This window comes from Lagopus muta, chromosome 7 (genome assembly GCF_023343835.1).
Source record: "Lagopus muta isolate bLagMut1 chromosome 7, bLagMut1 primary, whole genome shotgun sequence".
NCBI lineage: Eukaryota > Metazoa > Chordata > Aves > Galliformes > Phasianidae > Lagopus > Lagopus muta.
The window spans coordinates 37831764-37857855 of NC_064439.1; the positions used below are offsets into that span (position 1 = coordinate 37831764).

The 26092-nt window shown below is 35.3% G+C and overlaps 1 protein-coding gene across 7 annotated transcripts in view; it reads right to left on the bottom strand.

Moving 5' to 3' along the window:
• Positions 1-26092, bottom strand: part of SLC4A7 (solute carrier family 4 member 7) — a 95241-nt gene that overhangs the window by 21445 nt on the left and 47704 nt on the right. For 4 of the 7 annotated variants that reach the window (XM_048950703.1, XM_048950701.1, XM_048950700.1 and 1 more), the window contains 10 exons: positions 17506-17649; positions 16624-16759; positions 15482-15642; positions 13319-13507; positions 10443-10784; positions 6169-6284; positions 4679-4836; positions 3248-3335; positions 1741-1887; positions 390-493 (listed from right to left, as the gene is read on the bottom strand). In XM_048950703.1, the coding sequence (XP_048806660.1) occupies positions 390-493; positions 1741-1887; positions 3248-3335; positions 4679-4836; positions 6169-6284; positions 10443-10784; positions 13319-13507; positions 15482-15642; positions 16624-16759; positions 17506-17649 (1585 nt within the window). The other 3 variants (XM_048950705.1, XM_048950704.1, XM_048950707.1) reach the window with 3 other exon arrangements.

The window sequence follows — 26092 nt, forward strand, 5'->3', positions numbered from 1 at the left end:
ATTCCTTGTTGTTTGGCTTCATACATGTTCAATAAAACTGGTTTGCATTAATGGAAATTTTTAGTAGCTAGCCCAATATTGAAAATTGTACATTCCTACTATAATTATAATAATTGCATGCTCTTGATAATTTTAAATTAAAAATACTTAAAATTCAGTTAAATTAGGCAGCATCTTATACAAAATCCTTCACAAATGTGTTGAGAAACATTGCCACAGGCTTGAAAATGCTTCAAGCAGATTTCCATTTACAGGCAAGAACCCAACACTTGAAAAGGAAAATGGATGCGTACTGTATTTTTTTCTGTTCAAATCTCATCATTAAAGTCTGTGAAGATTTATCACATCTATTTTTTTGTGGTAGCTAGTATTTAGGGAAGAGAACACACCTTCCAGTTCTCTCAAGTTCAGGTCCAGCATGATGACCTTCTTCTTTGAGAATCTCTCCTGTAGGGGTAGATCCATTTGGAAACTTAGGTATCTTCCTTTTCTCCTATAACAACAAAACCCAACACAAACACATTTTGAAAAGATTGCTTTTGAACTAAAAACAATTTGAGTGTTGAGAAACTCCACATCTTCCAAACCTTTTCCATATCCCCTGCTGATCATCACTTTTTCATTTGCCAAACCCATTATTTACTAAATACAGATGAACAGAGATGTACAAGGCTCCCAAAAAGATCTTATTAGTGGCTTGCACAATGGTGTAAAATTTCCCTTTCTACAAGAATTACCTCCCCTGAGATATGATGAAACAAAGTCCGCCTTTTCAGAACACAGTAAAGGCTCAACAATGTGGCCTAGAAATCAAAGTTGTTGTTTTTCCCTCAGTCATTTCCAGAGCAGTAGCCTCCAGCTAGTATCAGAAACTAACCTCAGTTTATAACAAATACAGTATTTAGTGAAGTATAAATGAGAAGTCATTCTTCTGTTCAGCAAGCTCCTCAAATGTTTCTTAGCCAATCTTGCATTCCAAAAAACAATTAAAAAAAAAAAAAAAAAAAAACATAACCCTTTGTATCTTTTGTTTTGTTTTTTTTGTTTTGTTTTTTGTTTTTTGCTTTTTTGGAAATACATGGTAGGCTTGCACTACTCATGAAATAAACTGCATTGCTGCTTCATTTCACTGACTCCTCAGATTGCAGTTGAACACCAGCATCAGCCTTCTGATTAAGAGCATCAGTCTTCTGCCCTACTTTTGATCCCTGCAGAGTTGTAGACAATAAGAAAGTTGTAGACAGTAAGAAGCCACGGCTCCCTAAGTCAACACCTCTCCACTGCTCTCAATTCTAAGCCTTGTGGCTCTTGACCTACATTTATCTATACCATAAACATTCAGTAAACATTACTTGTTAGCTGATAAACATTAAGATTTATTTTCAATCCATGGTGAACATGCAAATAAAGTTTTTATAACAATTACAATATTCTTACTGATCACTGTTAGGTTAATAATAAAATTTATAGTATGAACACAGGTACAATGTTACAACTCTTCTTTCACCTCAGAATCTCATTTCACTATTTCAAAAGGAAATAGATTAAATACAATTTTCTTAAAAACAAAGCAGGAAACTGATCCAATACTTTTTTCATAAATGAACAAATGATCTACTTTTTCTCACAAACTGCTGACAGCCTTCTTGATACTTTACTGACATTAACACTCAGTGAACAATTAACCTGCATTTTGGAAACACATGGAGGCTTCCTGCTAGATTTTTTCCATTTATTTACCTGGGAAGGAACACTTTTTGGTGGTTCAATTCGTATAGATGGATCCCATTCTCCTGGAGGTAGTACTGTCACTTGGTCTAAAAATTCATCAATTCCTGATAATAAATCATTTCTGTCTTTAGCTTTATAGGCAACATCATGGAAAACCTACAAAGAGAAAGCACCCAACAATCATTTTTTATTCATTTAAATTTTTGAATGAGGAAAAGATTATAAGGAACACTTGATTATTTTTAAAAAAGCACGGGAATTTCTAAAAGGTCCTCAGTAGTAAGACTTGTGTACTTTTACATTAGAGACAATGCATATGCAAACATTTATAGATCATAAAATAAGGATGTTTCATCAACAAGAAAAACTAACAACAGAAAGCTGTAAACAAGCTTTAAACAGAAACAATTTTTTTCTTGAGAAATTTTGTTTGCCCCCCCTCCTGCTCAATCCAACCTTATAAACCTCTGAAGAGGCACAGGTAGCCAATCTTCTTACTGTTCAAAATAAATAAGTAAATAAATAACCAAACCCCACCTAAGCTATACTGTTTCACAGGCCACTACAACACAAACTCTACGTTTTACACACAGGAGAAAAAAAAAAAAAAAAAACATGCTAGTTTTGCTATTAAAAACCATTTGCAGAAGATGATCCTAAATTGCATCTGCACATACTGAAGCCTGAACTATTAATCTCCAAAGACCTAACCATTAATATTTCCAACAATAAATTAGATAAATTAAAGCCTGTTTAGGTTTTATATGTCTTTTTTAGCCACTATTTTTTCAGTGATCTACAATATTCCTGAAAATCAGGCCACCTAGAAATTAGAATCTGCAATTAAAGCCTGCTGAACAAACACTGTATCACAGCTCAGTTGCCCATTGTAAAATGACCAGTCTCGTTTACATTTCCAAACTTATAAGAGTGAAGAATTATTAGGATATTTAGCTTTAGTATTTCTCAATTCAGTAGATGGCGCTCAATACAAGATGAGAATTAAAACATCCTAATTTTGCTCAGTAAAATGACCATAGTTGAGTCACTGTGCACTTCAAAACTGTCCATCAGGGCTCTAAGAATATCGCTACGAATTCCCAGTAAAATTCCCACATTAACTATTCGATCCTACTTTGATAGAAAATACCTGTTATGACTCAAATGAATGCACTCCTAAATTTCGTCTTAAACACTCAAGTAGTTTGGTGTCACTTTTGATAACAGCACTCTTATCAGATGCAGCTCTATTTAATAACTTTATTCCCCAATATGAAAATACGTTAATGAAACCTAAGATAGCTTTTCTGAAATACATTATGCAATTCCACAAGAAAAGCAGGAAAAACATTTTAGTACCATTTAATTCACTAACACAAGAAAAGTTTTTACTATTCTTCATTTAGACAGAATGATTCCCTTTCTTTAGCATGCCACTCCCTAAAACATTTATTAACAAATCAGTAAATGCAGCATTTGAGTCTTTAACTACAGATGTTTAAAATACATCACCCACATCATCTGTCATAAGTGTTGCTATTGATCTTCCAATTTCATGATACTGTGGAGCTTTTCCTGCTGGTCCCAGCAATAAAAACAAAAACCTGTGAAGAAATCAGCCAACAAGATTTGGGATTACTCATGTGAATGTATTTAGAGGCCTCTTTCAAACTAATGTTTCAAGAAAATCTGCTGGTCTTCATTACCATTTCAGATCTCACACAATGCCACAAAACTAAGAAAAGACTTCAAAGTCAACACTGGAAAAAATTACTTCGAAATCTTAATTAGATATAATTTTTCAACTTTTTACAACAAATAAATAAATATATAATAAATAAGTATCCATTTGTCATAAGAGATTGAATATACGTATTTATTGTAAGAAGCTGAATATATATTATATATATATGAAAACATACACACCACTTTTTTTTTTTTAATATATACACACACATATATATATATATACATATTTTATTAAAAAAAAAAAAAAAAAGAAAAAACAGAGTAAAAATCCACAGGCTGCAATGCAATGAGTATTTCTTCTGCCATTCTCACTGGCCAAGAGCCCACAGTCAGGGCCTCAGAGCTTTAGGACCTGTTCTCAGTTTTGCGATGACCGCCCCTAAATGGGAGTCAAACCCCTCTCAATTTCTGACAATACACAGATGTATTTCAACAAGCAACACATTGTATTACAACATGTATTTCTAAGCAACACATCAGACATACTTATAGTCATATCCCGCGTCAGCAGAAGGGACGGGATTCTACATTTTGGACTACTTTTAGTTAAAAAGGTGAAACTGACATTTTAGGAGGGAAAACAATTTTCCCATGTCAAAAAAGTAGCACTTTCATTTCAAGGCACAAAAAGCTCAATGTTATTTTTCTTGACTACGATAACCAAAATTGAGATTGTATCTTCAGAATAAAATATGCTATTCCATATATGCCAGTCTGTAGAATTCTGAAAAATTTAAGACAGGAAAATTTTAGCTCCATTAGTACAATTAGTTTGAGTTTCCCAAGAAACACTGTGAGCTCTTTTGGTAACTACCATCTAGAAATTCTGACATGTTGAAGAAAACACTGCCAAGATTATTTTTGCCTGCTGCTGTAGTATATATGCTGAAGACAATGAAGACAAACACACACTTTGGCAATTTTTTAAATAAGTAAATAAAACCCACATATTTACAGACTTTTGACAAACATCATAGTATGCAACAGTGCATCAATGTGTACAGAAAATGAAGTTGTCTCCTCTAGGGCTGAGGTATGATCAAACAACCTGTTAAAATGTTAAACATAAGTCTAGATTTTCAAAGCTGATAATCCGTGATTTTGTATGGATTCTACTCGAGATTTGAAATATTATTAACTTATACTACAAGTTAACTCATATAAAAAGTAAAGCCAGACTTTCCAGGCATTTATTTACCGTGTAGGTACCGGAACCTCTGTGAGGCCTGAGAGAAGCACAGCAGGAGAGAGCCTCACAAAAGCAATAATTGGTCTTTCTAAAAAATCTACTTCTCCCACTAACACATTTGATGCTTCTGCTCCTGAAGGAATTTTCCTCATGAAGTTCATATCAACCTAGTCATGTGAAAATGAAACAAGTGCATTTGTTAACATAAACTCTATAACATAAAATTTTTGCTTATCAGTTATATACTAGACATAAAAGCTACAAAGAAAAATACAAAAGCAAAATAAATACTCCAAAATACAGAAAAGACAGACATATGCATAAAATATCAGCCTACCAATCACTAACAATAAATTATTTTGTGTAAGGTACGATTACTACTTCCTACTATATTCTAAAAGACTCCAGACTGCATAATCATCTTTCTAAGATTATCAAGACAGACATACTGTGATAGGACATACTTAATTTAAGCATAATTAGCTAAGGAGAGTTCATGTAATTACTCATGGTTTCTGGAATGCAGTTAGTTATTTCACAGTTGTGTATTTCAAATATATTAGGAAGTTGTAATTTTGAAAAAGAATTTGTATATTTAAGAATGACAGGTTGAGAGATCTAAGCTTTGCTTCTGCACATAATTTCAGAAAAGCACATGAACTCTGTCCACACACATACATGCACAAGCACCAATTACACTGCTATCTAGAGAACTTACAGATGGCCTCTTGAGTCCCACACCAAGTGTGCCACAACTACAGTGCCAGGAGACTGACTCCTGCCCAACAGGAGACAAGGCAGGTGTACAGAAGGACAGGCCAAGCAAAAACACAAAAACTGTGACAGAGAAGCAGGAATAAATGGCACCTGCTATCATCAGATGAGAACTATGGTGCAAGTTCCTTTTGTTAAGCATAATTATTTAATGTGGAAAACCAATTTTCTTAGTGTTACACAATGCAGATGACACTACAGACTAACTTTTACAGTAATGCCCATAACGCAACTTACCCAGCAAATTTTAATTATCAAAGAGGCATGAAACAAATTTAAAGTAGTACAAAAGATTTGATTCAGCGTGTGATATTATGAACTCCTAGTGATTAAGATGAACAGTAACTTCTGTATAGCAAACTCAAACAAAGAATGAATCCCCTCTAAAAGCCACATGCTTGCCCCCAAATGAAAGCACCTAGGAGAACACACTTCCACATCGTCTATAAAACTGTTTTTATACACCTTTATAGCAGACTTGAAAAAGTCACCTTCTACATGAGATAGTATAGGAGGCTACACTTACGAAGTTACCAAAATATCAAAAAGTTCACCAACCACCAAAAGTTCAGTCCCATTGAGTTACAGAACATGTGACATATACAACATATGCCACATTCTGATACTACACACAACTTGTATGCAACTAAGACTGCAGTAAGAGCTAATGCAATTTTTGCTACATAGCTCTTGTGCTAAAAACAAAGGCATTTAATATGACTTACCTTACTAAAATCAACAGTGCTGTTTTCCCTGCTTCCACCTGTCCCAGTACCTTTAACATCTCCACTCTTCCCATTGTCCAAATTTCCAGGTGCTGACTGAGGAGATGCTAACAGCCCTAAGTTCAAATAAAGGAGATAAGTTCAAAATGGCATTGAAAGCGAACCAAGGATGCAACACATTAAAACTAAATGTGGCAGCTCACTTAAAGCAAATGTGCAAGTTATTCAGAGTGCTCTACATTAGTATCATAAATGCAACATTAACAATTCACTGTGCTCTCAAAGTAACAATATGATTAAAATAAATAAAAAGTAAATATTGCCTTAGACAATATGATGGCCATTTGTAGAGCCGCCATGAGAAAGTAAGATTCTGATTGTAGAAAAATCTAACAAATGTTGACATTTTAACTGTAACCACCCCTGTAGTTGTTAGACAGCATCTTCACTATATTTGGAAGACCTTGAATACCAAACAAACACCTGCTAACTATAACCTTGCTGTGTAGCAAGTATTTCAATTGTAAAAAGACTGGCAAGCCTCAGGCTACAAGAAGCAATACCCTGGTTGTAAAGTAAACCCGTACAAGCAAATAGCATACTACATACAAACCATGACTTGAATCAGCACAACAAAGCTCTTGGTATTAATCCAATCAGATGATTACTGTACTAAATTGTCTCTTCAGCATATTAGCTGAAGAGTCATGCACAGTGAAGATACTCAAGTTAAATGTACAACATCCCTCTGATTTCTACACCAAGACACAACAATTTTGCATGGCTTGCTAACGCTGAATTGCATGTTCAGTGAAAGGTGCAAAAAATAAAGTGATCCAAGTGTTCTAATATACTGACTTTCACGTTGCCCTATATAAGTAGCACTTAAACTGGTCTAAGGATGCATAACTAAACCTAAATCTTTTTTTTTATTTTTATTACAGAGTGTTCCTTTGTTCAGTTTAATGTGCATTAGAAGGGCATTTTGCATTAACTGTCTAAACTAGACCTTTTGGATGTGGTGTTAAGCTTGCTTTAACATGCTTCCAAAGCAACAACTAAACAAAGCCTAAAGCCTACAGCAGACAGTTTGTATTTAGATCAATCATCACTCCAGTCAAAATAAAACCAAAGTCCCCACTGGGTACCTTCTGGCTACTGTTCTACTCTAACTACTGCTGGAAATGCACAGTTGCTTCCCTCCATGCTTACTATTTAGCAACTTGTTATTATTTAGCATTTCAAATCACAACTGAATTCATTTTATTAGTTCCCCAAATTTATTTCCAAAAAACTCTTTCAAAGTGCCATCATCAATCAAAATCATGCAGGTCCAAGCCTTAAGCTTCTATAGCTTATATGAGCTTAAGTGGTGTGGCCAGTTTGTCCTGAAGCAAAAAAGCAAATGAGGTTAATAAGCTGTAATTTCCTTTGTGAAATCTAACCATGCACAAGTAATGAGTTAACATTATAAATCCTATACTTAGTTAGTTCAACCGATAATAATCACTTTCTACCCTTCCACTCTGAGCTCAACATCTAAGCATGACTATTCCAACATGATTATGTCCATACAGACAAGTTATTAAATAGAAAAGTTTTGAAGACAAAATTACATCACATTTCTCCTTGAAGAAATATTAGGTCTTTTTCTTTTTAAATTAAAATGCAGTAGGTGGGAAAAAAAAAAAAAGAAAAGAAAAAAAAAAGACATACTCCTACAAATCCAATATGGAAAAGCCTTCTGACTTATTTTCAGTTAGTAGACTTTTACGAAAGTTGTTCAGAACATTATTTTATATAGCTTTATAACACAATTAGTCGTGAATTAAGAGATCTCATGTAACAGGCTCCTTAGCTGTTACTCACAGGGATTACAATTCACTAACATTGTTAAACTTTTAAGTGATCATCTTTAGCTCTGAGACATTTGCCCTCCTAGCTCATCCTACAAAATCCATAACGCAACCATTTCAAAGTTTGAAAAAAATAAAGCTGTTCTTGAGAGATGACAAAAGAATTTTAAAGGGTACCTTTCTCCTGCTTCGTTTCATATAAACTAATGACTGCTTGATAAAAAGCAAGTGGTAGTTTGAGAGTGTGTCCACCTTCCTGCCTTTTACAGTAAATCACATCAGTTTCAGAATCCTTCCAGCTATTTACAAAAGAGGAAGAGAAAACGAAAACTGAATAGCACAAGGACAGAAGAATGCTGAAAAGAATAAAGCCATCTATTAGCAAATTAAAACACTTCACTGAGAAGGCAAACTCAATCATCAAGATGTGGAAAAAGTATGCAAGCCGCAATATTCTGAATTACAGATCATGACCCCTAAATGAAATGGAACTCAGACAAGTGGGCTTTTCTGACAATAAAGATGACTTTTGCTTCAGAGTTCCCTTCTGAGTCTGTCTCACAAGACAGAGATCAGTTCAGTTACAGGCCTGCAATCACAGTCTGAGAATGTCTTCAAAAGCATCTGAAAGGAAGACGTCTTTCTGTGGTCAGACAATGTCAAATTCAAAACAGGGGCGGGGAGAAAACCAACTGAAAACAAAATTGTATTCCATCATTATTGGTGTTCATCTTTCCCTGGAAAGACATTTACTTATGGACTAACTGGGAAAACACCCCTTTCAGATTTTTCCGATTATGAGAAACAACCCCTTGAGAGACAAAAGTAATCCGAATGTGACTTGGGAGATTCTGGTGGAAAGCTTTACTAGTGATAGTAATAGCACCAGTATTCAATCATTTGTTTGCCTTCTGTTGGATTCTTGAGATCTTGGGTCTGGCACTCCTGTCAGACGAGCAGAAAATAAGAGAACTGAAAACTAATTACAGCTGCTAATTATAAACCAGAAGTAAAGTATCTTAGAAAGGTCATTCATAAGAGAGGTTGGTCTTCACATGAATTCTCTTCATTTTCCTTCATGGAGGCAGAGAGGGGTTTTAGTTCACTTTTCTGAATTGAAGTAAGGTTGGAGGTCTCTAATCAACTCAAGGTCATAGTCTGTAAAATAATCTACTCTTTTCATTCAAGCAGCTTGACTGCAAAATGTGAAAAGACAGATAACCACAGCCTTTTCTGTTAGCTTATTTTTACTGCTCTATGTAGCAGTGCGCTCTGTTTTACCTTGAAACTAATCCTAGTAAGGAGATGAACAGATAGAGTTGGAAGGGTAAAACATACATCAATAAATAAAGGATACTTACACTAAATACATGCAAACAACAAAACAAATTGTATTTTTCAAATACAATCAAATATAGTGCACAGCAGCAGTTCAGGGGGAACTAAGGTCCAGTAATCTTTCAATCTAATTACTGAATAAGAAAGGAAGGAAAGCAAGAAAAACTTCTCTGATGAAAGACTTGGGTGGAATCAACTGCTCTTGTTGTTTATTTTGAATACACATAGATACAAAGCAGAAAAACCTAAAAGCTAGATTATGGCAGGAAAGAAGTTCTGAAAGAAAAAATAAATGCAGCAGGAGCTTGAAGGCTAAAAAGCAAGATTGTCCCTTTAAAGAACAAGATTTATCCAGTAAGCAAGCCAGCTAATAAATTACTGAAATCTGACCTATGAATGTTCTGAACTACCTTACCTTACTGTTGCATATCAAACAACAAAATAATGTCTGGTGTTGAAACACCTCACTAATGGAAAGCTTCCTGGAAGCAGGTATAGATGCACTGAATCTGCCCGTTCCATCAAACTGCTTTATAACTGTCCTGTTTTTTAGAAGTGCAAAAGTAAAAATAAGTCCATTCAACAACTTCATAATAAAACTAATCTACAGATAAGATTGACTACTGATTCCTTCCTAATTGTTTTTATAGTCCTCACTAACACTCCACTAAGACTTCAGCTGTAGCTAGCTCTGAATATCAATCACTTGTGTAAAACATTACTTCATTCACTGACAAAAATACAATAAAAACAAAACCTGGCATGGACTGTAAGTGAATGATAGAAAAAGGCCAACATTTTTGACATTTTGCTTACATATTATGTTTTAAAATCTTATTCCTTTTCAACTACGCCAATGAAGGTTAGATAAATAATTTTTTTGCGAGCTTTTATTAAAAAGCTAAGAAGTTAGAAGTGCTGAACAAGAAAGCAGTCACAAGTGAAAAGAAATAAAACATGCAGGCAGAAGTAACCGTTATCACAATCCCTTGTGCCCAAGTTATGTGCCAAAAACATCACAATGCAGTGATCCTGATGCAGAAAGCATCACACGTGGATAGTTTAAATTTCGATAGTTGCCTGGTGTTTTGCCAAAATTCTCCTCTGTCTTCTCTTCCTGGCTTTCCTGCACTTCTAAGTCCTCCTCAGGTGGATGGATAATTACTGAAGGAATATCCTTGCCCTGAAGTGGACTTGGCTGGGCACTTGTGGTTGGTGGGTGGCTGCAGGTAGGACTGGAGGGTGGTGTATTTTGAGGGGTAGTTACAGGGGTTGTACACCTTGAGGTTGCCGGGGTTCCAGCTCTTGAAGAGGGAAGAAGGTAATTGAGAAGAACTGACAAACGGTTTTCTCCTCTCAGGGAAATATTTGAGGCAGAGAGACCTCTTCGCAAAGAGTGGCGGGAGGCTGAAAGGCCTTCCCCTGAGATAAAACAAATGAAAGACCATGAGGCTCACAACAGGGACATATTAAATCAGAAACAAATATGGATTAACAATTTACATAGTAAATTGCAAGTTTTATCGGCCAAAAGTGTCATACTCATGCAAGTGAGTAAAGGTAAGAGCAGATCTGATTTTAGACATTAGAGAAGTCAGAAGTTACTCGAAAGTACTAATCAGAACACCAAGGATATGTGGGAGAAGATATTGTTTTAAAATTGGCAAGAATTTTTTTTAATATAAGAACAAAACTAAAAAATGGTATCTCTTCAAACTCTCAACGTTTCCTAGAACTTATTCCAAATCACACAGCAGCTACCTTTAATGCCATCAAGAAAAACTACCATAGAAATCTTCAGCAGTTAATACATTACAAGAGTTCATAATTAATTCCATTCATTATATATAATTAATATTTTTAATGAAAATATTTTTAAAAACAACATGATTGAACTATCAAATCATATCACATGCTACTGTCTTCCTACAGAGTTCTTGTTTAATTGTAAGTTTTCTAGCCAGGTGTAGTCTCAATACATAGTCTTAAAGAGGCCATAAAGAGGAATTTACATGATTCCATCTCCATCTTTTTTTACTGCAACTTACCAAATACCCCCAAACTGCCTAAAATCAAACACATCTCTCCAAAATTCACTGTGACTTTTCTTCTCCCATCCAGTCTCCACTGGATTCATCCCCACTACTTTCATGTTAAAGAGAATATTTTTGTCATAGGTCCTTCAAGGTTTCAGTTTGTCATGGACTCTAGTTCTTTCTAAAGCAGGAACAGAGACTGTATCTTCATATTTCCATTAGAAAGCTTAGTTCTATTCACAACAACAACAACAAAAAAAGGAGAGAAAAACACCTGGGATGAAAGTCACCTTGAAAAGAGAAAAATTACTTCTCCTACAATCCATGAAATCAAAGCCATGCTACTTTCACATAATATGCCATCAAGCAAAACCAAAATACCAAACTGGACATTTAGTCTCACATTTATACTAGGCACTATTACAGAGACCAATACACTTGACAACTTCAGAACAACTTGCAAGACAGAGGCACAGAAAGTATACCTAGGTAAACATCACACACATTCCCCTGCAGCATGGAAAAGTGGGTCCTACAGATACAAATGATTTAAAATAAGAACTGATGCCTTAGAGTTGAGCAATTATAATAGCAAAACAGTGAAGTCAGGAGTGCCAAAGCAAATTGTTTGATTTTATCTGTATTAATCACTATGAATAACAGCTGCACTGGACTAGTAAGGATGTCTGAGTTATGAACATCAGATGTCTTAAAACTAAACACACATGTGTACAAGGTGCCTAAAAATTATTATACATGTGTGTTTGTTTTACCAGTTTAGTAGAGGGTGACTTCATGACAATGAAGGAAAAGTTAACAAGCGTATGAAAAAAATCAACCCTGGGGATACAGCTGTTAAAGAATGGGTAAAACCAAGTTTATATTTGAAACTTGCACATTCGCTAAACAAAAAAGAACAAGTCAGAAGTTACATGGAAGAAATTGTACTTTTACTCAGTCACATTTCCTTTCTAGGAAAAACTGATTCTGAAACTATCAGTGAAAAGTATGCATCGTTTACTCACTAGCTAAGAACATGCATCAGAAAGTTCAGACTAGAGAACACTCCACAAACACACTGAACCTGGATTCAACCCAACAAGCACTTAAACAAGCAGGGCATATGAGATATTTCCAAAGACTGGAAAGGAACGTTGTTGCAAGGAGTGACTCATGAAATCAGTACTAAGCTTTCACTATATTAATAAATTTAGCTTGAAATTTCACATGGCTTAGTTAATGCAAAGCATAAGAACAAACAAACAAACAAACAAAAAAAAAAAAACCAGAGGGAAACAAGCCATAAAAACAGAAGTAAACTGCTCTGCATTTAAAGTCTCTAAAAATACTGCATATATTTCTCATGCACTTTTTTTTTTCTCGCCCAGGCAGAACGTCCTACAGAAAACATGGCAAGAACTGTGTCCTAGATAAAAGTAATTTCTTCACAATTAGAATAGTGAGCTCTCTCACCATGTAAAAATAACACTGAATTAAAAGTCAGTAATTGGCAGCATCACTGAACTCACAACATGATCACAAAGCAAATTCTCTTGCATAAACTAAATAAGCAAGCAGTAGCTACCTGACAAGCATATGAAACTATGCCACAATGATGAAATTCCTCAAACATTACATATTTTATTCAAGCGTACCCTAAAAAGCATTAGGGCATCTACTTCTACACTTCAAAATAATAATGCATGCTACATATACAGGCAGGAGTGAAGCATTTGAGTGAATTCAAAAATATACAGAAACATCATCCATAGCTATGCATGGCATACACTGTTACTATTAGTTCATTGCTTATCAAGAAGAAAACACTTATCTGCAATTATCAGCTGAATTTTCCTTCATCTCCCAGTGAAAACATTTTGTAACAGGTTAGAACAAACTGGACACTACAACTTATCTCACCATTTCTTTCAAGCAAGTGAGGGTCAGAATGTTTCTTGCCTATATCTGCGAAAGACCGAACCAAAGGAATCCGATTGCTGAACTTTTTCTCATTCTGGTGATGGTGCCTTTTTAGAAGTGCCACTCTCACATTCTCCCTTATGGATTCATCCAGTTGGCCAGAAGCAATCATGTTGTCCAAGACCATATCTACAGAAGAGCAAAAACAGAAAAATGAAATGTTTATATACGTAACTATCCTTCCACACACCCAAACACTGTAGTTGTAACAACTCATATGAAAAAAAATGAATTATATGATAAACAGAAGTGCCTTTTCAACATCAATGCCATCTTCAAGAATCCACAGGAAATTTTCAAAGATGTCATTAAACAAGTAAATAAGTAAAACAGAGAATGTAGATCATAAAATACAGTAGTATCATTTTAAGAAATAAGCTACTTAATGTTTTATGGTTTGTTTCAATTGCAACTTCCTTTCAAAAAAGAAACACCTGTGTATTCAACTAAAAGTGAATACACAACAGACATCTTAAAGCCTTAACCCAGTATTCCTTGTTTTGAAAGTATACAACTACACTAGAAGGATAGTTGTAAGATAATGGAACGAATTCCATAACTTCTGTTACTTTCAGATGACTCGAGCTCCTGAGGCTTGTGATGCACACATTTTAAAAAAAGGAAATGTAAAATGAAAGCTAGTTTTATCAGCTAAAACTGATGCATTGACTGGCAAACAGTATCAAGTTTCAAAGGTGCCCCTCATCAGTATGCTCACACAGATGAAAGTCTGCTGTGATTATGTAGTTATTTTTACTCAGAAACACACACACCTGCAAAACCAAAATTGCCCTATGTGACACATAACTTTTCAACGTATTTTTCTATTCTTAACTAGCGCATCAATGAACTACAATGATAAGCCGTAATCGCATAGCACTTTTCACAGTGAAAAAAGTTATGGCTCAAAATGCTTTACAAGCAAAATTATATGCCATAAAGTCGTTGCCAGTACACTACAACCTCCTTTGGGAATCACTGGTAACACACAGTCTTATGCTATGGCTTCTGCCTGTTTAAGGGAAAACTGAACACCTATTCAGGGAACCGAGATAATACATTCATAGCCTTGTGTAGGATAATAATTCTTGGCAGAGTATACTTTCATAATGCCACCAACAATTAACTTCAAACAAATTTATGCAATCTCTTCATATGTAAGAGACCCACCTAAAATATTTGCTATTAAAAAACAAAAGCACTGTTCGCACAGAATTAAGCAGTAACTATGTTTCTTATAAACTTAGATTACTTCTGTAATTAATGTAATAAAACTCAATCAAATGATCGATTGCCTTTACAAACCATGTACACTTTTCCTTAGCAAGTCAGGAAAATAGGAAAGGAATGCCAATTTCCTAAGAAAAATTTGAAGACTTAAAAGAAAAAAAAAATTCTGGCTATGTCAACTTTTTTATGCCAAAACACCTCGTCTTTCTCAAACGTGTTGGGTGGCCCTAAGCCTAGCATGATTGCTGAGCAGGCAGTGCACTGTGTGGCACCTGTAGCAAGAGATACCAGGAAAATTAGGTGAAACCAGCTCAAAGGCATTCAGGCTAAACAAGCACAACTCTGATTTTAAAAAAAGCTTTCTGAGATGATTCTACAGTACCCAAAATGACCATGTTAGTAGTGAGGCCATTCAACGCACAGTAGGTTAAATGTATAATTTACTTCTGCTCACCTCTTACAAAGGTGAAAAAAATAATAGATGTGCAACACTCACATGCGCTAATGGCATCAAGTTAACATCAGCCAAGTTATGATTAATAATTATGGTACTAAAGAACACAAATAAGTCCTAAAATGCTCTGGAAGATATTTATACTTCATCTGTAGAAGTAAAGACAAAGAACACATTCAGAAATCAGAACAAAGGTAGATTCTAGACCTCATCCTAAAAACATGCAAATAAAGGAGGTGCTACTCAACCAGTAGAGCTCCTTTTAAGTGAACGACCAGCTCTTTATAACCAGATGAAGAAAACTGCAGATGTACATAACTATTTCTTCAATACCTTATTTTCAAGAATATTTTAAAAGCGTATTTCAAGTAGAGATTAAAATTTAGAAATAAAGTATTCCAAAAAAGTTTTGCTGCAACCTGCTATCTCATCTAGTGTGTTTGCTCTCATGTCCAACATGACTGTCCCGTTAAGAATACAGCTTCGCAGTTCAAAGAGACTGTGCAGAGACAGAGTTGCTACATAAGGCTTGCTCCACCGATCACCACCATCTTCAACATCCTCTTCAAATTTTAGCCACCTGAAATGAATACACATACAAATATTTATTTTTGTCCCAGAAAACAGACAACTTGGCAAGCCCTCCCCTCTGTGGCTCTAAGCAATGCTGAAGAGGGAGATACATCAGTACATGCTGACTTTCCTTTCTCAGAAAGCTGAGCAGATTAACAGTTAGAACACTTATCTAGCTCTTTGCCCAGGCTGAGCTCTTTTAGTTCTAGTCCATTTTGTTTCATCAGGTTTAAACAATACCTACCTATTCACAAATTCATAAGAACAGTGTAGGACTGCTATGTCACTTGATTTGCATGTCTTAGTTTCATCTGTATTTTAGGATTAAAAAACTGTCTGAAATGCATTGCATATAATGTTGATTCTAGGATGCCAAATCAGACATTCAAGAGTTAAGTAACATTTGGGTTTAACTATTAATTAGCTTTTATTCTAATTCACAGGTATAACAGAAGCTGAACTTCTGCAAAAGTCAGAATGCAATAAGGTAATCGGAAGCACTGCATTTGGAAGAGCGCATATTACAACACATGTAGAGGGGAAAAAAAATTAACTGTGGCCTCCTACAAAGAAGAAACACACAATCTTTCAGAACAAAAAAAAATTAAAAGACCTTCCAAAGAACAACATATGTAAATACCCAATATTATTTAGATTTGAGTAGAAAAAGACACTATTTATTATCAACGACAATAGAGTAAATTTTTCTGAGACAGTAAGTTCTGCACTACATGGTTAAGCACGTGTATTAATAAAGGAACATTGTAGCTTTCACAGAGCTACAACTTGCAGCAGTGAAATTCAGGGTCTTTTAAGAAGCCATATTAATTTCTCCAGAATTTGACAACGATAGTAGAAGTTTCAGTTTTCTGAGCTTGAACTGAAAAACTCCTACAGTTCAAGAAAATTCCAACACAGATCTATTCTGCAGTTCTTTCAAATAAAATCACTAGAAGATACACCTTGAAACAATCTACCTTTAGCTTACCTTGCAGTTTCTTTCCACTCATACTCTTCTCCATCCCTGAAGCAAAGTTCATCCATTTCAGTGAAGAGATCATGAGGAATGTGTTCATCATCATCTTCAGTACCCAGGATAAATTGCACTCGTTGGGATGGCGTGTCTTGAAGAAAAGGAGAAACTCAACAACTAAAATAACTTATATTTCTATTATAGAAGAAATAAAATGTAACAGTTACATTTTCCAGTCCCAGCAAGAAGCATGCAGCACAAAATTATCTTCAAGAGTATTTTTTAGATTCAGATGAAAGATATGAATTACTAATAAACTCAGAACTAAATTCTGCTTTTGCAATGCTGTCATCATCCAATAAACTATTTCTGAAAAAAGCTCTTGAAAACAGTATTTATTATCTACAAAGATCTACAGTAGATTGTTTCTGTCCCAAATCCAATATATTCAAAGAAATCCATAAAAAGTAAATCTCAGGAGGCAGTACAACTCCTTACTATCAGACAACTGGAAAACTCTAATAAGTATTTTAAGATTATGGATCAAGTTACCATGAAAATGCTGCTTTGTAGCTCTACCCATATTTTTTAAAGTATTGAGTGTCAGAAAATACAAGATCACAAAATGAGAAATTGAGTTTAATGCAGATAGCCAATATTTTTATGCTAAAACAGTATTATAAACTCAGTCCAATTCAGTGCAGGCTGCTGAACATTCATTTAGACACCTGAAGCCCAACACTTCATGACTATATAAAACAACAAAATGTTTGCCTGATTGAAGATAGAAACACAATTACAGTAAGAATAGAAGAAACAGCACAAGCGCTTGAGCACAAAGTAACTATTATAAGCTTATTTTCAAGAGACACAAAGAACTCCAGACAAATTTCTTACCATATGATGGAGATTCTCTGCCATCTTGTGTATCAGTTTCTTTTTCTTTTTTTCTTCTGTGATGTCTATGCCCACGATGTCTATGCCGTCGACGACCCTGCTTTCCAAACGGGACATGAACGCCAATATACACAGCTCTGTGGCCTGTCAAAAAAGTTCAAAGGAAAACAATTACACACATACATACACATGCGTGCACGCAAAAAGACCCTCCTGCCCAATATTTAGCATCACTGTCAGAAAGACAGTACGGATAGGCTGCAATTGAACTTGATGATCTTTAAGGTCCTTTCCAACCCAAGTGATTCTATGATTCTGTAAGACATGGAATTTGACAAAGTCAAAAAGAAATCCAAAAGCACTTGGCAAAATGACGTTTACTGAATTACTGTTGCCTTTTGTCTTCTATCCTTACCCAGTGTCAAGGAACTAGTGTTATACTCGTTTCCCAGGTAAACTGAGTAAGAATAAAAAATAAATTGTGGCTCAATTCAAGAACTCTGCTGTGAAACATGTAATGCTTATCAGTTGCCTGATAAACACCAGGAAACCAGAAGCACAGTAGAAAAAATTATAAGATATACCTTTTGTTTACTGAAAATCATCATACAAGCTTCATTAAGAAATTACCCAAACATTAAGAAATTACCCATAGCTTATAAGTCAGAAGTAGTTTTCTACAGCTGAACAAACTGTCAATATTTCTAAATAATATGCGACGCGCCTATGTGAACCTCATGTTCAAATATACCACTAATTTAGTATGAGAAAGGAAACAAACTTACACAAGCAAATTTATGCCTAAAATATCACACAACTGACAAAAAGTTTTTTGTGGATTTTTTTCTCCTCTCTTTTTTTGATTCTAGAATCTTTTAATAAATTTCAATAGCACATCCTCAAATTAGTGCAAACAGCTCTTTACAACATTTACTTTAAACATCTTATTTCTCTTTGGCCTTTCACATTAAGGCAATACTAGCACCAACAGCCTGGCAGAAGAAATCAATCATTTTGTACAAGCTACTGCCATGTTTACTCTAATACAATTGGCACATATAGTAATCTTTTTAATTTCTTCTTCAACAATCTCAGGAAGAATCACATTAACAATAAGCCTGGAGGTTAACACTGAATACTTGATTTCATACTGTAGAAGAGTCATTACAGAAGGCTGACATTAGCAAAAGGAAAAGGAAGTGGTTTTCCACCTCTTAGAGAAATGTAAATTCAGCAAATTTACAGAAGTCAAAAAGTCCCCAGGAGTTGTGACTACACACGCAGAGAGAGAGAGAGAGAGAGAGAGAGAGAGAGAGAGAGAGAGAGAGAGAGGGATTACGAGGACATTGGAAAATCTGTCCACTACAGAGCTTTAAAAAATAAAAATAATTTCTAGTATGCAAGAATAGCACCTCTAAGCCCTCCTCAAAATATAAATCTTTTTTCTTTAATACATCTTAAAACAGTACTTTCATAATACTGCACAAGGGAGAAGACTAACAAAAAAAAAAAAAAAAAAAAAAGTACAAACTCCATGTTTGTTTTATCTGTTGAAGATTGCTTTCTAAATTATGAGACTTGATTCTCGATGCAATTTGAACACTGAGCTTTAATTAGACCTGACTGACTGGCACTGTGACCAAATGTGAAATGAAGCATATTAAAAATAATTTGTTTCCATTAAGAGTGGAAAATTGATTAAATTGTTGACGCATTTATTACTCCTATTTATAGACAGAGAATCTTTCATGAGTTTCTTACAAAAAGAAGCTGAACCTTACCCCTCCATAACTACTGCGTGAGAGGTAATTTCAGAGCAATTATCACCAACGCGACTCCTGAATGTTAATCAATCAACCTGGCACAGAACATGGCTAGATGGCACCATTAACAACAGTCAGGTTACTAATACCACAGCGATGCAGTAAGTAAGCATGCGGACACCGGACAAGGCTTGAGACCAACAGCATTCACCAGGTCCCACTCAGATCTGCCCACTGCAACCACTACTAGCAGCAACTGCACCAATCTCCCCACCACCTTACACCATCAGGGCACGTTATATTTTACTGAGTCAAGTAGCATGTATTAAGCTCTAATTAAACATACTGTTAAACAGTCAACAGTTCATTGATGTTCGCTACTCTACCTCCAGGGTACCACAGTGACACTGAATGAACCTTACAATGGTTTATACTACCCTTCAGCTCTCACTACCTATAAGCAACTTGTGTGAATGGCTATTTGCTCATGTAGACGCTGCTTGGCAGGCAAGTGTGAAACAAGAATACTTTCTCCAATTACCTTTGTATCTGCTTTATACCTGCACAGTGATCTAATAGCTAGATCCTCACTGGATTTCAGGACTAAGAAGAAACACAGACAAGCCAGATGACTTTCAGCAATTAATTCAAACACAGCACAGTCCAATGCGATTCTATTAGAGTTACTTAAAGAAACAGTGAAAAAATCTCTCAATTTATTTATTTATAGGAGGATGAGAAGTCCAATACACTAATTAAGTTTGGCCATTGAAGCCAAATTTTTTTTTTGTTTTTCTTTTTTGTTTGTTTGGGTTTTTTTAATCATGGACATGTATGAACAAAGAAAGCTCTACTACTACTTAGGAAGTCAAAAACTGCTGCTCCTGAATGCTGCCAAGTATATAAACACCAAAAGGCAGGGCAAAAGTGCCCACAAATCAGACAAGTTTAACCTTAATTCTAACTTCACAGAGAAAAGCACTATAAAGTTCCTGAAAATAAAAACAGTCGTATTGAGTAGGCCTGTGTTCTCTTGGTTTCATTATTTAAATAGCAGTAATTAATGCTGGAAAATGAATATATATAGTTACTAGCATAATTTCAATAATTAACAAGATTTTCTTCCTTCATTCCCAATGAATTGGGTAATGTGGCTAACAGTTCCCTTCACCCAGGCCTTAAAAAAAAAAAAAAAAAAAAAAAAAAAAATCAGGTAAAGACAGGTAAGTCTAAAAGGCCAGAATCCATATTATTGGCAACCATGTTACTTCAAAAGGAACACAGCCTTTTATCTGAATATTATTTTTCAAAGCTTAAAAAGGTACAACTGCTTGACCTTCAAAGCTTAACTCACACAAACACATTTGTACCATAGCACCACTCCCAAGCAAATCTTGTTAAAGAATTACATTAAACCTACAATCAACAGATTTATTACACTGCCTGATACTAAATTTAGCGATACAGAACTCAAGAGATAATTGTTCATTTTAATCTAACATGACTTTATCCAAGCTTAGCTGCTAAAATCCACCAAGGGTATTTACTACTAAGGCCCTTATCCCTGTGAAACAAATTTAAATATTAGGAGTTTGCTGCATATCTCAATTAGATGGTCTTACTCTGCAAGTCAGTTTATATAAAGTCCTACAAAACTAACAAAAAATACTGTGTTTAATTTCCTGATTTCTTCACAGAGCTCTATGTAAATGGTGATAGAAGACTTCTAAAGTCAAAAACATACATCCAGAATTCTTTGATGTGGCAACTGTGTTTCCGTACAGGAATTTCTTTTTTCTAACCATCAGTGATAACTAGATGCCTTTCAAGCTTCATACAAAGGAGAACATTCTTCCCTATGCTACCAAGGAAAACCAAGTTTCTGTCTGTGTGAAAAGGAATGCGATACGTTCTCAAATCTTGATTCTTCGAAATCTGAACTGCAGAGATGTTAATTAATGTTGTATGGGCCATGTGATGACTCGCTAGCTGTTATCAACTCTCAAAGCAGGACCAACTTCAAAGCTGAAGCTTCTTTATGATTAAGTTGCTCAGGATGACAACCAGTCAAGTTTTGAGTATTTGAAATGATAACTCCACAGTCTCTCTGGGCCACCCATTCCAACATATAAACAAACCCCCTATGGAAACAATTTCAAGATGCACAAGCTGCACTTCCTATCCCCCATCTTTGCATCTATACCCCCTCATCCTTTCACTGTGCACCTCTGGCAAGAGACTGACTTCACATTCTCTATAAGCTCCCCATAGTCACTTGATGACAGAGACTTCATAACAGAAATTGCTATTTTTCAAAATCTTCAGATAAGAAACTGGAAAGGTCATTCATTTTACACAGAAGCCTGTTTGTATGTGATCACCTCGGTTTTCCAAGCATCAATTTTCTACAAAAAGCGTCTTATTATAAGCAAAGGGTCTTTTTTTGTGTTTTGTTAAAAGAATTATTTGACAGAGATTATCACTTCCCTTGAGAATATCCGAAATCAATTTTTTTTAATCAACAGATTTATATAAAGGAATAAAATAAATTATTCCACAAAGGGTTATGTGCCTTAGTTAGAGGCCACAGTTCAAAACATTTTAGAATCTATTAAGCCGTCTGGGCCCTATTCTGAAATTTCCTGTTGCTCCTAGTAATTAAGCATATCTGAGAATATGGTCTTTGTACTGAAATATCTCAGCATATAAGACTGAAAAGCATACTGAAAATTTTCATATGCACAGTGTATAGTAAAGCAGCTCAGTAAGAAAGAATGTCTTCTCACTACACAATGAAAGCCTGCATCACATTATGCTGAAGCAATAAATTCCACAACTCTCATTACGCAAACAAGTGGGTTTCTTCTGTAGATTTAAAATCAAATATGAGTCGGTGCAGCAGTCAGAAGAGAAAAATGCTCTGAATGTTTAGTTCTGTTTGATTCAATCAACAGTACTCAAGAAGGCACTGTCAGTAATTACATCAGACGTGCAGGTAGTAACAGTAATGGGGAAAGCCTAGTGCCAACTGACAGAGCTGCAAAGAGATTCTGGCACTGTACGCCCGCAGGTCTGTCCCAAGGCTTTGTGGCCTGTAGCCAACACCCATCTCTGTAGCCTCGGGAAGGAGCCAGCACTGGGTATCCAAGGGAATTGCCTGCCCTCGCACTACACATCCAAACCTGGCCATAACTGAACGCGGTGCTCTGAGCTCAAGGACCTCCTCCAGGCCAGCTCTGTAGTGACACTCAGAAAAAAGGGTTTAGGGTAGAAAACTCAGAGACTAGACAATTCAGGCAAAAGTTTAATTAAGAACAATGGCTGGAGTCCCCAAGAATACTAAGCTCTATAATGATGTTGGCTTACTCAATCATCATACTGCTCTGGTAAATGGCTTCAAAAGAAACATTTGCCAAAAAAGGTTTCTGTATGTCATTAATGGTCACAAATACATTCTTGTTACAGATCTGAGCACACTCCTCTCTTGTACAAATGCTGCAGAATGTCTTTAAATGAATTAACTTGCCCCCAAGCGCATTTATTTCCTGATCTTTGTAAGGTAAGAAAAACATTAGAGCGAATCCTGTCCCATATAAGGGTTACACATTCTTAGGAAAAGCTTTCACACTTGCTTTACAAGATAAGTATTCAGAAATCAAACTTACTAAAGCGTGATGATTTTAGTTTCAACTAGTTAGAAACATTAACTTTAAATGAATTTCAAATGGATCCATTTGGATGGATCCAAACCATTCAGCAGGAATTCTGAGATCCATCAAGCTACAAGCTCTGCCAATTTTTAGAACAACTGATTTTAAAAGGACTAAAAGTAACAAACATTATGAAAAGTCATCAGGAAACAATAGGCTGCAGAATAGCACAGTTTCCTGCATCTTCTGCCTCATTTCAAAAATCTTTGTTTGAGCAATTTTGACTCATCAAATCTATTTTAAAGTTTTAAGTTTCAATTGTACCGTTAGATAAAACTTCCCTGTCATGGCTCTAATGCTTGAGTAATATTTTTAAATGTTTCAGATTACGAAGCTGCCATCTTTTCACAAAATTTGTGACGCTTGTGTTCTGACTGGATGCATCAAAATGCTCCCTCAGATAAAGTAAGTTTGCAAATAAAAACATAAATATACACCTTAGGCCATAAACTTTTAAATAGCATTGCTTTCATCTTGGTGCATTTTACATTATAGATGTATTTTAAAGCTTTACGCTGTGTAAAAGGCATTGGCTTGTTTTTAATGGCATTTTTCTTAAATTTGTTTCAAAAAGAAACACTAAAATCTGCATGGGAGTTTTGAGATTATGCAGCAGTTATTTAGCCAGGAATATGAATTTCGGAGTGAGGCAGTTTATGCTTGTTCCATTCACCTCCTGTTAGCTAATATCAGCAGTTCTTATAGTATTTTTTGTTGTTTTTCATAAATAAATAAACCTTATCGCCTCAGGCAACTTCAAGGGCTCCAGTAACACACAAGTAAATTTCAAAATTTTCAGTTTGGCAGAATCAAGCAGATTCCCTAAGACTGTTCTAAAATTTAGAAATAATTTTCTGACTTCAGAAACAACAACATGAACGCTGAAAATTGTGTCTAGTCAATTTGGGTGCTCTACTGAGTTTTATGTCTATACAATAAGGTTGCCACATTTCCTTCTTAACAGCCAGTCTGAAAATAGTTTTGACAACATTTTTTAAGGACTCACCTTTGTAATTAGTACTGTAAGTAACAGTATGCTTTAAGAAAGTTGAGGAAAATTATTCTCTCTGCATAGAAGTCTGAATACTGTAGAAATGAACAGTAAAACAGTTTATGTGAAACTTGACTGTGGACTGTAAAATGCAGAATTCCCACAGAAAAAAATGTAAGTGTAAATTTCAACACACCCATGACAAAGGCGTAGCGACGCAACCTAACTCCAATGCTTATTTAATGAAGACTGCATTAGGAGTCATAATAGCAAAATATCCTTGACTTTTCTGACTTACAAAGCAGAGCTAAAGCCAGGTGACATTTATCTCTGAATGTTTCTACGTTGCTGCATTACTGTGCAAGTCAACTGTAGGTTGATGATGCATATGAATCAGAGCAGGGCTAACGTTCCTGACTGGTACTGTACTTGAATAGATCTTTTTTTTTGCTTGGTTTCAGTTAAATTTAAACATTAAAATTCAAGTATATCACAGAAGAAAATGAATGAAAGGTGGTCTGCAAGAACCATTAATGATCATCCTAAATTTTTGCTTTCAGAAGTAGTTTCACACCACTGCACTGTACTTTTGATTACATGAACAAGTACAACTTCACAAAAAACAGCATTTCAAAACTCTTTGCCACTCTCCCCCCCATCAAATAGGGCTCTTTTCAAGATCATTTTTAAGTCTTTTAAAAGCTGAAACATTTACTTGGTAGTTTGAGGACCATGCAGAAATGTGTTCTGCACTGCCTGTCTACATTAGTGCACCTTGCTATTACAGAACAGGACAATGTTCCTATTACATCTTATATTCACCTACTTCTGTACCTTGTCTCCTGAAACATTTTACAGGAAACATTCATGGCTTTTTGAATACCTGCAATTAAGATGCATCTAAAAGTTAGAATATTAAACCTACCACCTAAACTAAAAAAAAAAACACATCAACATAGCAGTACATTCCACCACAAGTTACAGAATAAGTTCTCTTTTTATAGTACTGAAACAATTTCCAACTGCTCCCAATGCACTAAACTGCAAAACATTTGCAGAGAAAGTTTTTCACTTTAGATACACAATGTTCACTTCTAAAGGAGGAAAAACTGCAGGATTATTTACCTACTTATCAACTAAGATTAACAGAAAAGCACAGCTGTTTTCTCAAAGGAAAAATACGGCTTTAAGTCATCGAAGTATCAGAGCTAACAGGGTCATTTCAAATGTAAACACTACTTACACCTGCCACAGGATAGTGTTAGAGTAGCTAGTAAATCATCTTAACTCTTGAAAGCTGCTTCTTGGATTTATGCCACAGAATACTATTCTGCTGAAACGGACACTCGACCTCAGATTTTCTACTGGAACAAAACCTCTGTTCTGTGTAAACTCCTTATCTTTGCTATGCCTATAACCTGTCTTCTGTTACTCTTAGCAGACACCTCTTTTCCATTAAGCTAGATCTAGTCTACATATCCCGAAATCTACTTGAAAAACCATCTACACATTTGAAAAGATGAGACCTAATAATATCAAGCCAAACATAGCAACTCATGTTTAAGAGAGCTTTCCTTAGATACGGCTCTTAGTAGAGTAGTTTTGGTTGCGGATCTTTGGCTTTTTTTTTTTTTTTTGTAATTTGTTTTTTTAAAGACAGGATGAAGTACCTGTGCCACTACTATTCTTGCCTTACTTCCTTCTGCCCTTACTTTGTTGTTATTCTCATTAAATCCATTCTTTGCAGCTTAAAGAGTTTAACATCAAGCTAAGAACTTTAAGGGTCCCTAAAGATGCTGTTTTAAAATGCTATTGTCCTTTCTAGTTCTTCTAAAGCAACAAATACAGCTTCAGTAGGAAGTGTTACCTTAGTTCAGTATTGATTTAATCCAGCCATAATTGCAGTTCACCATTTTGACCCATTTATCTTTTACAGGAAGAGTTATGAAACAAGTAGCCATGTTTAACCTTTCTAATCTAAATACTTTCACTCTGGATATGTACCACACTTTCCCAGCAACCATAAATAGAGTACAGAACCCAGTCTCCAAGATTTATTTTTGTTTTCAGCAACTAGACTTCTTTCCATTAAAATTTCATGTCCAGATTTTCAGAAAATAATT